The sequence below is a fragment of the Coloeus monedula genome (assembly GCF_965178545.1).
Source record: "Coloeus monedula genome assembly, chromosome: 4".
Lineage (NCBI taxonomy): Eukaryota > Metazoa > Chordata > Aves > Passeriformes > Corvidae > Coloeus > Coloeus monedula.
The window spans coordinates 61,090,994-61,106,740 of NC_138784.1; the positions used below are offsets into that span (position 1 = coordinate 61,090,994).

Below are 15,747 nucleotides of genomic sequence, written 5' to 3' on the forward strand. Positions count from 1 at the left end.
TTGCTTCCATCATTCTTTTGTGCCTCTCTTTACTCTTTCAAACATAGAGCTCCTGCTCCAGTACTCACACTAAGCAGAGCTTTAGAGGACCAGCTTTTGAGTCTCTTTGCATACGCCTCCAGGGCAGGGAGCAGAATGGGCTCCTGCTCTGCTGACAGGAAATAAGCCAACTCTGATCCAGAGACAGTGGAGGGAAGGCAGAGTCTGAACCATCATCCTCTCTCAGTCAGTTAATACTCCCCGGTACTATTCTCCTCACCTTAACAGCAAGAGTTTAATATCAAGTGTTCTCTTCCATGTGATGAGGAAGACCAATTTACAAAACACATCATATTTGACAAAGTCTTCTTCCTCTGTGCAAACTGTTCCAGTCTCCTCTCTCACCATTCCAGCTATGTCCTACTTGGAGTGGATGAGGTTAGAAAGAACTAAGATGCCATTGCTAAGGCTCGTACAAAATAGTTATGCTAACTACCAATTAGTAGCTTTATATTTACCTTTAGTGCTTTCAGTGGAGCATTATCATGTTGTAATAGACACAGAGTTGGATCATTTCCTCTTCATTATGGAAAGATTTTAAATTACACTTCCTGAAAATATAGCTTACTGAGACAGATCCCCTTCTCAAAACATCAAGCGGAAAGTTTGCAATTGCTACATACACTTAAAAGGTCAGCTTAAAAAGTCACAAAAAATAGTGCTGCTCTATGAATTTACAGAAATTTCAGAGAATAAAAATGCCAGAAGTGTTGCAAAACCCACCTAAGATACACAGAGCTCAAAAATGTTGTCTTTATTGCAGGAATGGTTTTCACTCTCTGGTTTTGGCAGAAGTGAAACTGTCTATAAATGTTGAAATAACGTCTGGCTTAGGAATTGCAGCAGGCTCTTCCAAGGCTTTTGTGTTACTAAGCTGAGCAAGGAAATGCAGGTTCCACGTGGGGCTCCCAAAATCTCCATCCCAATTACACAAAAGGAGAGGCACAACAGTGCTGACCATTGCTCTGCCTGGGTTTTCACAACCTCTCTGCAATTCATGAAGCCAAGCTGGGCACACAAAAAAGGCAGAAACAAGCACAGCCCATGTACATAACACACTGTGTAGGTGGTATCTGTTCAAGGCTCCAGAGGAGCTCAAACAGTACATCCCTCTGAGCACTGTGCTGCATTTTGGTTCATCAGTCCCATGACAAGGCGGTGTGACAATAAGAGATCCTCCAGCATTCAGGCATCATCACCTACATCATCAAGTACATGCTTCATGCAATGACAAGGGCAGACTGCACAAGCCAGGCTCAGACCAAGGATCAGCCCAGGACTCCAGCCTCCTGCTGTACTGAGATGGAGTCACATCCTATCCCTCTCCCCTGGTCTCAGGAACCTCATGCTCTTGGAAGCCAAGTTGAGAGCGAGCAAAAGCCCAACCTATCTCCTCCACCAGTCAGAACAGAGTCCTTGAAGATAAGAAATGGAGATCCGAAGGCTCATTAGTCTGTATTGAGGCCTCTTAAACCCCAAACAAGTGCTCTACACTGCTCATGAGTGTCTCCTCCAATGTTTCCAGGAAAATGAAGCCTGAGTTTTGGAGGTTTTTTTTTCTTTGTCCAGGAAGGCTAGAAATTAAGTCAATATACATGGTATATAATGTAAGTATCTCTGGGTATAAGCAAAACCTTTCCATACCTCTTAAGAAACTTTCTGTAGTTTTTGAGAAGTCTCCCAGTCATAAGCCAGACCCAGAAAAACTTTGAAATTTGTTAATAAACAAATGAGAGCAGCTCTGGTGAAGAGACAGCTCTACAGCAAAGCCTGGACTCACATATATTTACTGCAGCATCTGTGGAGGCCCAGGATAAACACTCAGGATCTCCCACCAGTCACCACAGGCAAACCAGTCCTCATCAGAGGAACCCTACAATCTCAAAAGAGACAGGTAAATCCCACAGGGACACCTTTTTAGTGCTAGGGAGTCCAGGATTTTAAACTGAAAGAAAGGAAGATTAGACGAAGGAGTAAAGGATGTGAGAAACTCCAGGTAAGCTCCAGTGCCACAGCACCCTCAGGGCTCACCAGCATCAGCACACCTTATTTTAGAGCCCATGGTGCAGCATCAGGATCCCTTGGCCACGGGCTGACCATGTAGCAAGGAATCGCTATTACGGCCCACACCTGGTATATGGGTCTCTCAAAGAAACACAACAGCTGCTTACTCTCTTGCCAGGGTCTTCATCTGCTATGTAAATCAGCTCAAATCAGCTCTAAACTCTGCTTCAAGGTTTCTTAACATAAGGTTCAGATTACAGGCTACTAGATCAGTAAGAAAATAGCAAAACCAATGCAGTGAATCTATTTTTCTGCTCTTCTCTAGCTCTGCTACTGCAGCTGGTGTGACCCTCACATCAGAAGAAATTACACCAAAGGTATTTTGACACAGCTGGTAACTGGACAATTACTGGGACTGTTTGAGGAGGTACTAACATTTCTGTACAGAGCTGGACTTTTCAGCATAGGTCTTTTGCTGGTCACAATCACCAGCACACACTTGGTCTCTGACATTTAACACTTTCTAACATTCCAGTTCTGCCTGAGAATCATGTATGGTTTTCTAGAGCTCTACTTCCATGACGTCAGTATTCTGCTAGGTTGTTCTTACAAAAAATCATCAGATCATTTACACCAGAAAGTGGGAGCCAGAGAAAATATTGCAGAGTTAGTCACATAAATGGTTCAAAAAGGCACATGAGGATGAACAGTGTACCAGAGCAGAAATTTCAGTGGGAAAGCAGTATAATCCCAACTTCTTTTGTCATGTGGTATAAACATCATGACTGAAACCACCAGCTTGGTAAGACCTTAAAGACTCCTGCTGTATGGAGTGTAATGTGAAAACCCTTGTGGGAAAGGATTTTGTTTCCTTCTAGTATTCCTCATCCTCATGTGAGTTTCCTTTGATTTACCAGTTCATGACTAACCCTCTTCTCTAACAGTCACCTGGTTTGCTCACTCTCATCTGCTGCTACCAACTCGTCTTCCCTGAGCTGCTGAATTCCGCATTGCAAAAGGCTTGAACACCCTTGAATGAGAATTAGCTAATACTTCATGTAAACCACAGGATGCATGTGTGCTTACAAAGCACCTTGTGGCACCAGGACCAGAGTGCTGATATCTCCAAAACTGCCCTCTATAAGCAGGCACAGGAAGTAACAGGACGCAAGGTGTTTACCTCAAACAGAAGAGATGTAAAAGCGGAAAGACTGTTTTGTGGGTTGTTTCGTCTTTCAAGTGCAAGAGCAGCAAGCAGAAGTTTATTTTTTGTTAAGATACAACTAGGTTTTGAAATGGAAACACTAAAACCACTACTAAACTTAACATATCAATCTAACTGCCCTGGGTCAGTAGCTGCCTTCCCAAACTGAGCCCTCAATTAGTCCAAAGAGGTGTTCACTTGTATTGAAAACCAGGCTATAATAACAGAAAGTCCCTGTCACAGCTCCAAGACAAAGTTTTTTCCGTCCACGTGCACTGGAAACTCCAGCAGACCAAGCTCTCTGCACTTATCATTCAGCTGTTTTTCCAAGACTTTTTCTGCAGGAACCCACACCAATACCACAAACCCAACAGGCACATTTTCAGCATTCCTATAACAAGGCTCAGAATGAGCCACTAGGTCAAAGAGATTAAGACCATTTCCACACAGACAGGAAAAGCAAATTTAGCCCCTTTGGCTGCGAGAATCAGATGATCCCTCCCCCTTGCTTAAGACATTATCCAAGATCCCTTTGTCCACATGCTTCATCCTCCTGTCAGTCCACAGCTTAAACCCCTTGCATTTCTAGACATGCTTTATTCACATTTACAGCTCTGCACACACTAAGCGACTCCCCTCCATCTTCCCATCTGCGGGTATTTAGATTACCTCTTTGCTAAAGAGGAGATTCATCTGGCATCTCAGATGAAGATATTTTCCCCTTACAGACAACAGTTTGTCTCCATACCTACTTGCTTTGGATTTCCTCTGCAGCTTGTAGAGGCTACAGTTAGGTTTGGGATGTGTTTCACTGCATTAACTACTCAGCCAAACTGCACCTATTGCTTGTGCCTACTAATGGCTGAATGGAATTTAGAGAAAAACTTTAGCTGGGCACCTGCAATTACAGACCCACATGGACTTGCAGCTGTGTAATGCATGTATACATTACACATGATGGACAGCTGAGAGGAAATCTCTCCTCCTTAAAACTCCTGGCTAATGACACACCAATACAAATAAAAGCATAGAAGAGGCCAAAAAAAGAAACCAGTCAGAATCAAGCTGATAACAAGTGGAACTTCAGCACATTAAAAAGCAAATGCATGAAACCTTAGATATTTCCCTCACTAACTAGCAATTGCTCTGATTTTTGCATGCCCAGCTGGAGGAAACGGAGTAAGTAAACGTGGCAAACAGTTTATGCAAAAACACAATCATAGCAAGGTGTCCTTAAGGAATTCCATAGTTAAAAATAGTATGGAAATATTGCAGAGCAACTAGCCTTCCTAAAAAACACCTACTGCAGCAATAGGATTTTAAAAAAGTAATGATCAGGCTTTCTTCCAAGGGCAAACTGAAGTAAACAAACTGCACATTTCAGAATGTTTTTCTGCACACCATTAGTTCACTTTTGGGAAGAAAACAATAATGAAGCATTTCTAGTATCAAAAAAGCCCAAAATAATAACTCAAAGAGAAGGAAAAAGAAAAGATAGGAATGCAGGAGCCATACCCAAAAGCTGAACTCCTACTTCACTCCAGCTGAGAAACATGGTGACCTATTTAATCCCAAAATTTTGAATGGAATGTGGCCAAATAAGGGATAAGCTTTATCTCACTTATTTCTCAACCAGTTTATGATTCTTATTCTTGTTCTTATGGACAGAGTTACAACCAATTTGTCAGGACAACCCTGTAATTTCAGCTACAGCAACAGTCAGGCTTTGGTGAAGAGGTGATGGCTGGAGACACCCCCAGCTGACTCAAGCCACCCAGCTAGCCGGAACCCCCAACCATCTGCTCATAGTTTACACAGATGGGTGAATTTCTTTATCCTTCACCTTGGAGTTTACTACAAAGCTCTGTGCAAAGGAAAAATGATTCAGCTACAAGGGGTAACAGTTGATCAGAAGGTTTTCAAATTACAGAAGAAACTTTAAGACTACCAATACTCACAAACCTTTGTACCCCATTTAGTTACTGTAAGAGCACACTAAGAAGGAGAAGGAATTCAGCAGCCCTGGAAGTACCTCGGAGCCCTATCATGCTTTTATATCAAAAAGCACATCCTACTTCAAATCAGAAATCAGTTCTGGTAAGTCCTACTGTTTCTGCTGCACATTAGATTGCAGCAAGAAATTGCATGTGCCCCATCTAGTTTAAAAAACAGCTGGATAACAGGAGCTTAAGCAATGTATCCTTGGGGATGGAAGGAGCACATGGTAACTCTGTTCTGAATAGTTAAATAAAAATCAAGTAAATCACTGAAACTAACAAGGCAAGTCAAACAGATCTTTCAATTTTTGCTTGACATTCCAAGCATGATACATCTTCCAGGTATCAGTGGAAGTTGATAGCAGCTTGTTATAAATTCCTGCCCAGTCTCCTTTATCAGGCCTCCCTCTTATTCACATGGGGGGCAAAACATATCAAAGAAATATTGCTAAGTGAAAAACAAGTCACAGAAAATTAATGACAAATCCTTGAGAACATGCTGAAGATAAAAATGTAAATCTTGTCATTGGATTATAGTACAGAAATTGAATAGAATCTATAGTCTTGTTATTTCTACCCCTCAGAAAATATGTGACAAGCTTTGAACAAATAAAAACAACCCTCGTACTCTGAAGTTCAAAACCAAAATATTAAAACGGCCATTTTGGAATTCTCATTGGATTGTTACAAAGATCTCTACTTCTATCAACTTATTTTGTTTTCCATTTTTCTGTTTTTAACTATCCTGTCTTAAAAATCAACAGTTCAGACCTGCTGAGATAAAATCCCCAAAATCTTGCAGCTGCTTCTAGCCATGAACGACAACTTTTTCTCATTATACACACATACATACATATATATAAACATAAACCCAAACAACTAACACTTGAAATCTACACTCTTCTCTGTATTTCTTACACCACTTACCAATAATTCATATAATGTTAAGAGACATGTGTTTTAAGATGCATTATTTGTTGAAACAGCTGCCAAGAGAATGGTCTCCCCCTTCAGTAATCTCTTCTTAGCAATTACTACTAGAAAGAAAAACATCTATTGCAGGCAAATTAAGGTTGACTGAGTTCTAAGATAACCTGCAGATGTCAACATCAAGACTTCAACTAAGCAGCTTTTGTCTCACAGTAATTATGTTGTGAGGAATGCAATGAAGAAAAAAATACTCAAGTGACCCAGAAACCCTGGGAATGCTTTTTAGTTCTTCTTAGGGAAGAATAAGCCCACGTGTTATCTGCACATCAGCACACCTCAAAATTCTGATGCCAACTTCTACAGTTAGAGAAACATTGTTTAAGAAGGCTTAAGCCCTTCCTCTCCACAAAGCATTTTATACTTACGTAAAAAGTGTTTTTCCAGTAAGGCTATTTCCAGGTGACCTTTGATCTCATTCAGTCTGTCAGATTCTGTTCTGTTAAAATCCTGGACTCCTGAAGCCATGATGATGGTCCCTGGACCAGCCTGTAAGAAAGCCAGAACATACTGAAAGTTCAGAAGCATTTTTTTTTCCTGTCATTTAAATACTTCAACTGATTTCCGGGGCAGTAAAGAAACAAGCACATGAGAAACACGCAAGTATCAACAACTCTACACGCCTCTTTCAGCACCAATTACCAAAACAAGTGAATGAAAGCTAATCAAATGTGGGTTTACAGAACACACTTCAGCAAACCTTGGGAAGTTACAGAAAACAAGTATTTCCCACCACCACCCTTACCAGTTCTACTGCATCATCATTTAAGCCTTTCTTCTGCTGACTGAAAAGCCATATTTGTACTATCCCTCTCCTCTTCCCATAAAATGAATGGTCAAGGCAACACACTTTACATATAAAATTGTGAAGCTAGCAAAAGTAATACCTTTCTAGATAATTACTGAGCTATTGGAAAACACATATTGTATATTTTAATATCCGTTTATGGAATGTGTAATTCTCAAGACCACAGTTTCTCAGCAAGGAAGGGGTTCCTCACTCCCCCACAACTCAGTTTCTGCAGAAGGATGCTGTTGGAGCTCAGGAGCTCATCCTGGCAGGCTAGGAGAGGGGGAAATCAGAAGACTGCATGCCTCAACAGATTTACCAGCATCCCTTGAATGAACTCAGCAGCATACTGAAAATACTGCAGAATGCAGGAATTAAAAAGCAGTTGCATTAGTTAGTGAGACCAGTGACAACCACCACGTTCATGAAGTAAACACAGAAAAACCCCAAGCCCACAGCACAGAAGGAAGGTGATGCCTTCTTTCTCTCATGAAGTGGGCATTTTCAGACAGCAGGGAAAAGGGTGGGTGAGGGCATCTCCCAGGTAATGGTTGTTCAGCACTTGTGTACAGTCCCCACCAGGCACAAAAAACCTGTCAGTGAGAATTACAGGAGCTTCTCTAGAATCTTATACTCAAAACCAAAGTGATAGATTGCAGAAACCTACAACTCAGAATATCTCAAAACAAAAAAGAATTTATTTACATATTCTGACTATTCCCCATTCCTTGTTTGAACCCTAAAAACATACAGGAACTGTATTCCTTTCAAACACCAGCTTGCATACATTTAACCATGACAGCTTAATTACATACATACAGAAACTCAAGTAATCTACAGGAGACATTAAATTAAGACATTTTCTATGTTTTAGGAAAGATGTGCAGAAAGCTTACTGAGAGCAAAGTACTTTGACAGTTGGGATTGATTTGCACTTTCAAGATAAAACAGTGTGGAAATACCTATTAAACATCTGTTTTCTTGCTTGAACTGAACAGATGCTGAGTTTAAGTCTCAGAATTTGTCTATACGGGCAGATTAGCACTCTGTAGGCAGTTACTGCCCAGCATTTACTTAGCATCAACTCCCCACCTGGGCTTGCTCAATACAGTGCCAAGCTGAGATGCTATTTCCAGTCCCCTAAGCAGCACCCACCCACACAGCACTCTGTCAACGCTGCTGGCCCTGACGAGGAGCAGAAGCTGTTAGCTCAGCAGCAGCCTTGGGCTACTTCCCATTTTGGAGCTGGCACGAATCATGCCATGGCAGAGAGGGACAGACCCCAGGGCAGTCCTCACACAGAGAGCTGCAGCACAGCATCCTCCTCGCCATGCTCCACACTCCCAATCACTCCTGCCTTTAGCCAGGGAGGTGCAGTGAGAGATGCCATTTGCAACTGCTTCAGCACTGCAGAAGCGTATCAGGGACTGTTTTCAGATGAGCACAGGATGCCAATTAACCTCTGTGCTGATCTCTTATCTACAGAGCTGGGTTGTATTTATTTACACTGCAAGATTTACTGCTATCACTTGCCAGACATTTGAAGAGCCCCAAGGAGGACGGTGTGGCTGAAGCCAAACAGCAGCACCCTTACAACACATTCCACAGGCAGTCACAAGGGAAGTGTTATTAAAATACAGAGTGCTGCCCAGGTGTTAATGCACAGCTTTCTGTATTGTATTTCCACATCTAGTATACAGTATACAGGGACAATCTCTGCTCCCAGAATGCAGGAGTTCACAGGGAGCTGCCTGAAGAAACAGTGCCACTGCTTAAATATTTTATTGATAAATAAATAAAATCACGTACAGGTCAAAGAGCAAGGTGCTGTACTCAAAAGGAATGTGCCTGGACTCTGGGCATCAGCCCTGTGCTTAGACAGCAGCTGGTTCCCACCCCAACCCCATGTGGCAGGGAAAGGAGCACAGAAACTGATATGAGGGAGGAGAGGAAAAAGAAGGAGCTAGCGAGTATCTAAGCATATTTAAGTTTTCATCCTCATTAAAGATACTCAAGATATTTCACCAAAAGATGTGCTATATTCCAGAAATCCGTCTGGAGAACCAGCTCTGCTTTTGCGTCTTCAGAGACGCTGAGTCAGTAATTAAAGCCCAGGATACCTTAACTGTGCCTCTAAGGAAGAAGGAAAGAGCAAGAGGTGCATAGCACTGGGGAGAGTGACACCGGTTAATATGACTCATTCTTAGAGTTTCCAAATTTGTTTATCTGCTAAAGCATTGGATCCAAGCAGCTTGACACCCACTGATGGTTAAAAATCAGATGGTACACAAAAAGCTACAAAAGGTTACAATGACCTTCTAACTTACAGAAAAAAAGAGGAAAAAAATCCACTGAATTTAAACATAAGAATACTAGAATACTAGGAGCAAGATCATGTAACTATCATGTAATAATAAAATGGTTTATTAAGATACACAGTGACACAAGTTTGGTGATGCACCCTATTTCCAAAATTAGCATCACCACAGTGTTTTATGACTACCATTTAGAAGCATTCAGAAGAACTGGCAACATCCAGGACAGTGATATGGGAGACATTTAAGCAGATGTCTCCTTCTGTCACAGAAGTTTTTCCCCCACACCAACACACCTAAGAAGACAAGAAATAAGGTCTCTACATTTGCTGAAGGTCAACTAACTGCCTGCCTCTGAATTCAAAAAAGTCCCTCTGTCAGAAGCTAGCATATCTGACTCAATTCACAAGTTAACAAAATTCTTGTACTAATTCCACTTTTATCTGGCTAAAGGTTTCTCCTCTCTGCTGCCTCTGAAGGACAGGACTGGGACTCGGGCTGGGTTAACTACACTGCGCTGTACAGATGTCCTTTCTAGTTTCTGACTCACCGTAAAAGCCTTGAAGGCTTCCACAGATTTCTGCTTTTCCTTCTGCCTCTCTAGCTTCCACAGTATTTGACACAGGAGCCCTCTGAAAATGTTGGCAATCGTTATTACTTAGCCAAGATCGTGTGCAAGGCCTGGCAGTGCCTAGGAAGACAGAGAAATGCCCAAGGTAAGCGTAGAGACAGAGGGGTTAAAGCAACATTTTTTATGACGGCAGACTGCCTGTAATCAGAGTTCAGGGTTGCTTCTCCAAGCCACATCCAGCTCCAGATCTAAAATCCACATCTCCCCACAGAAGTGTTTTTCAAGCCATCTGCAGTTCAGGCTTTCCATAACAGCACTTCCCAGCCCGAGACTTCTCTGCCCTCCCTCTCCAAAACCCCTTCATTCTGTGAGCCCTGGGGCTTGTTCTGTGTGCTGGCACTGCTGCCACTGTACAGCCACAGAAAGGGTCCAAGTCACTTCCTGACTCAGCAGATGTGGATCTGTCCTCTCCATCTGCAGCACAGCACATCTTCAGTATCACACAAACACAACTGCCCAACTCTCTGCTTCTATTTTCCTTCCACAGCATCAAATGCACGTGGATGATTTTTCTCTAGGAATATCTAACAAAATGGTGGTCTGATTTCCAAGTTTGTAATTAACGTGGAGAGGAGCAGTTCTCAAACACAAAGGATGGGGAGCAGTGAGGACACCACATGCCAACCCCGGGGGAAAACCATCCACTCAAGTCATCCCTCAGAGTCCAGAAAGTGGCTGGGACACAACACAGGGAAGAGGTAGTTTAAAATAGAAGATTTTAACTTGTGTTCATTTGAGGAAAAAAGAGGAGGGGGGAGGTCTTCAGCCACACAACAAACTACACAGCTTGTCCTGCAAAGTTCTACCCTCCTGAGCTTTTCATCTGACACTTCATGTGCACTTTCTTACTTCAAATTATGAAAGGGTTCCCCGTGAATGCTGCACTTACTTGCTGCAAGAAAAACTCAACAACATTGCTTAAGAATGAAAGCATCTGCATGAATAGTTAATCCTTAGTAGCTATTCTTGGAAGCATACCCATACTTGCATGCTCCTAAAACACAGCTATATTCTATATAAATTTTTAAAAATCTAGTGCTAGCCAGGTTGAGAGACTTTAACTTCTTAACTGTAATGTTTGCACCACGCTTTAAATCTTCCAATTACTGTAAATAAGATGACCGATAGAGCAGCATTTAAAGTTTTAACTGACATGTGTCAGGAAAAACCATGCTGTACTGCAACAGCAATTAAATTAATGTTTTCTGTACCACAGTAACTCAGATTTAATCCTAGCACACTGGCACGGAACTTACATAAGTAGATTAGACTGCTTTCAGTACAATATGCCAGAAACAAGAGAGCTTTACAGAGCTCACTGCCAGGTTAGTACCAGCCTCTACAGGTTTAAACACAGCTTGTTCTTTCCCCACTCTGTGAAGAGGATGTGATCTCTGCACCACATTCATTCATATACCTGCAGGTAGACTGAATCTTGTCTCCCCTTCTGTAAAAAACAGGAGTGGTGGTGCTGAATAAAGGGCACTTTAATTACTGAGCAGGCAACATTACCTCAATTTCTAATGTCCCAACAAATCAAATGCTAATTGATTTGGAATGGACCAGGTTACTGCCTCTACTTATTTTGCAGTTATGGTGTTTTTACAAAACAATGCAGAAATAACAGTGCTGCATGCAGTGTCCTTGCCTTAAAAAAACTAAACAACCACCCATGGCAAAGAGGGAACAAAGGAAGAAATCTGGGAAGGCATTCAGGAATTGAAAGAGATGTTTAGCAGAGAGTTAAATTTGTTAACCAGCACTTCTGTCTTGGCAATGATCTGATCACAGTGCCCAAACACCCACAGGGACATAAGAAAGTATGTGCTATTCAAGGCATATCTGGTAGCTGGGGCACTTAAATGAGAGGGGGAAACCCACACAAGCAATCAGCCAGCCCGTAAGCTGAGTCCAAACTGGTTCAAATTAAAACACCTTTTGAACAAAAACACTCAGAAACCACTGAGAATTCAAAGGAAAATATAACTCCTTCCATCTCCAGAGTCCTTCAACCAAGAGCTAGCTGTGTGCTTTACCCAAACACAGATTAGAATGTTTATTATTGAACTAAATAGGTAAAACTCAGTTTTAAGATAAAAAATACAAAATTACCTCATCTGACCATCCTTTCTGTCTTTTCACAGGGTGTAAATTTTACATGTGTAGTAAGGCATGTGAAGTGTTGGGACCAAGTGCCACTGCACAATCTGTGGCCTGGGACTGAACACTCACTTCATCTGCTGGAAGTGCAACAGAGGATGATGCTCTTCCTGGCAGATGGTCAGGGCTCTGCAATCACAAGCTTTTATGACAAGGCTTTTTACTCTGCAACCTCCATTTGTATCAAGTGTTTGCACACGCTTGTCAGGTTCAAATATATACCTAAAGAAGAGGCACCTCATACACACATTTTTAAGTGCACTGCAAACCCGTGAAGCACAGAAGGGTCCTTCATTCATATGACGGCACTGTGCTGTTCTAATAGACAGATCTTTCCTTAATGCCTCCATAATGACTAATACACCAAACAGGGGCAGGGGGAGGGAAGCAGAGAGGGGCAGAGATGAAATCTTTGTCTAGGGAATGGCTGACAATGAAGATGCACGTAAGTGGACTAGGACTCTAATTCTGCATCATCTATGTTCAGTTCCAAGCCACCAATCTTGCTCTTTCAAGACCATGAGTTCTGTACCCAGATTTCAATAGAAACAGTGAAGGAACAGAAGCGGAAACACAGTACAGCTTACATCTATCTGAAAAGACAAGCAACCTAACCTTCATTTACCAGAAGACTTGCGTTGGTTTTTGTGTGCTTTCAACAGTTTCCCAAAGGTATTGAACAGGAAGAAACCAGTAAGACTTGGTCTTCTCATGAACAGTGTAATGCAAGTGTAATAGTAAGTTGCTTACAAAGCCTAAAAAAGAAAAACACCCTGTACAAGCAATGTAAAGCTATGAGTTTTAGACACTGAATTAAAACCAATTCAGGCACAATTCAACTATATAATCTCAATAAGAAACAGACAAGTAATTCAGAATTGCACTGTTCACACAACCTCAGCCACCACTACTTTAATATTGATTTAAATACATAAGCATTACTTTCTGCACTCTTGGTATCTCTGCAGCACAGGGGATTATTTGTCCCTTCATTTTACAGATGAGCAGCAGTGCTTAGTGGGCAGATGCCTATGAGGACCAACTGCTAATCCCTCAAACTTCCCATCTGAAATTTATCCCTCATACATCAGAACTCTTTCCTCATACCAATTTGCTTATTTTGCTCATATCTGTAACAAAGCTGCTGCTCTTAGGCTGTTCCAGCATCACACTGGGTTTGGAGCACCCAAACATGAGGAGTGGGGCAAAACAAGTTTGATGCCATTGCTCCTTTCCTCTCTCCCTTTCTCCCTGATTTTAAAGAACTGTGCTCAATTGTGTCCCAAAGAACTTAGATCACAGCAGCCTACTGCAGTATGTAACCAGCCAGAAACAGTGTTTCTCCAAGTTCCCTTCGCAGCAGACAGAGCTCAACATTTTGAGAAAACAGAAACCATCACTGCAGATGCTAAGGCTTCATAAGTATTCAAAACTACAGGTTTACCTTGCTGTTCCCTCAGCTACCCTCCATACCACCCAGGAGCTGCTATTTCCCTGCAGAAATACATAAAATAGTATCTGGAGTTTCAGGCAGATCTTTCTGTAGCCTCTAGCTCTGCCATCCAGACACTTCTGATTAAATACAAAAGGCATCTAATATATACCCACGCAAAACATAAAGCCTTAGGTTTAATGAAAATAAGCCAGTATCTACCTATAAAAAACTCACAAAATACCATACTGTAACGGCAGCAGCAGAGATTAGTCCCAGTATACACAATACTTACATCTTAACAAATGACAGATGTCTTCAGTAGAATAAGAGAAAAGGAATAGCTTTTAACAGACTTCCTTGTCTGAGAAGCTTGAGGATTTACATGTAACAGACTTTTTGTGACCAAAACATGCTCTGTTATTACCACCTGTTTGTTCCATGATCACAGGAAAAACATTCTGGCAAAAAGCTCTCCATAAGCAGGACTGTATATGGCACCATGCAAGCCCATTTAAATTTTAAAAAGCTAACAGCTACAGAACCGGATACAAGCTGCCAACCCCAAAGGAGGTGCAGAAGCATAAACAGTTTGAAATCTTTTAGTTTACAACTTATTGTGAGCAAGCCCCCTGCTCCTAGAAATGAGCCTTCAGACAACAGTCTGATCACATCTTGGGGATAAAAACTGCACAGTAAGTTTTCATAGGGTGATATAAACTCTGAATTCCAAGTCACTTCTACAATACAATTATATAGACAAATCTAAATTTATACTGTAGCGCTCCAAGTTTATGGATCCACAGCCATAACAGTTAAAGAAGGATTTTATTTTATTTTTTTAACCAACATTTAACTTTTCCTGAAGCAGTGTCTTTGAAAAAGGTAGGTCTGCTTTGGTGCTTCTGCTGACAAACAACAAAACGTTTTAGCACTGCCTTCATAGGTTTAAACCAGCTCTAATAGCATGGAAGCACTACTGCATACAACACGGGAGCGGAGGAGGAGGTGGTGTGACCCTCTAACGCTAATGAAGCAACCAGAAATCTTATCCTTAAAGTCCTGGACAGTATAATTTGACAGATCTGAGTAGATCTGAGCTCCTCAGACTGAAAAGTTGCCTTTTCTTTTTCACGTGTTCATTAGTAATTCAACAAAACAAAAACCAAAAAGCACTCGGAAGCACATCAAAAGTTAACAAACCTGTCAACTCACAAGACCTAGAATTAAAAGTAGCGACAGGGAACCCTAATATTAAGAAATTAATTGATATTTCCACAAAATGAAGACCTATTACTGGAAAGTTACTTCCTAGTCCACAAATCTTCAAGTGTTGCAACCATAATATACGGATAAAGAATCAGTAATTTCTTTTATTTTTTTTCCTGAAAACTACAAAACATAATATAATGGTACTTAAATCAAGTACTTACAGGGTCTCTCAGCTCTTCATTGTCTCGAGCTGACGTTCGAGGTATCTTCACCGGGATTTCATCTCCACATTCAGTGTCTGAAGCATTTGGAGACTCTGCTAAATCAAGGAACTCATCTCTCTTGTGACCTCTGAACCTTATTTTGTCCAACTTCTTTAGCATGTTCAGCACTGCACTTTTTTGCTTTACCTTAACATGACGGTTGGAGTCTCTGCAAGATCAAGAAATCAGGAGTATTTTAGAAAGCTTGCAATACATCTAAATGCACACATTCTTATCACTAACTACTCCCAACCACCTTTCAGGTGCCTTCCTGCCACTGGAGGAAAAACATGCTTAGCTTTTTAACAGACATTTTTTCCACCACGTAACAGATGCATGGTTCGTTTTACAGTAGTTGATCATTTGCCTTCTTCCCAGACTCTCATGGCCTCTCCCTCCTGGCAGTTTTTAAAGCAAGTCAGAATAGGTACAAAATAACAACCAGCGCTCCACAGACAGATTAGGAAGTCAGTTGCTAACAGGTTACTTGAAACAAAAAAAGTTTAGCTGGTAAGTCAACATTCTTAAATTTGTGATGCTTCTAAATCAAACACAGGAAAAATCCACTAAGCTTCACAACCAACTTTTAAATTCCCAGACAAACTAGAGCAAAAGAGTAAGGATGCTATCTCCTACTACCTCAGGCTAAGAAAACAGAAAGTAGCAAGGGTTTACTGAAGAAAGCCACAGAAGATCTCACCAAAAATTAAAAC

At 41.4% G+C, this 15,747-nt stretch overlaps 1 protein-coding gene across 2 annotated transcripts in view; it reads right to left on the minus strand.

Moving 5' to 3' along the window:
• GRAMD4 (GRAM domain containing 4) overlaps window positions 1-15,747 on the minus strand; it is a 103,682-nt gene that overhangs the window by 59,257 nt on the left and 28,678 nt on the right. For both annotated transcript variants that reach the window (XM_082279735.1, XM_082279734.1), the window contains exons 2-3: window positions 14,993-15,203; window positions 6,600-6,720 (exon numbers count right to left, since the gene is read on the minus strand). In XM_082279735.1, coding sequence (XP_082135861.1) covers window positions 6,600-6,720; window positions 14,993-15,203 — 332 coding nt within the window. The remainder of the gene's footprint in view (window positions 1-6,599; window positions 6,721-14,992; window positions 15,204-15,747) is intronic.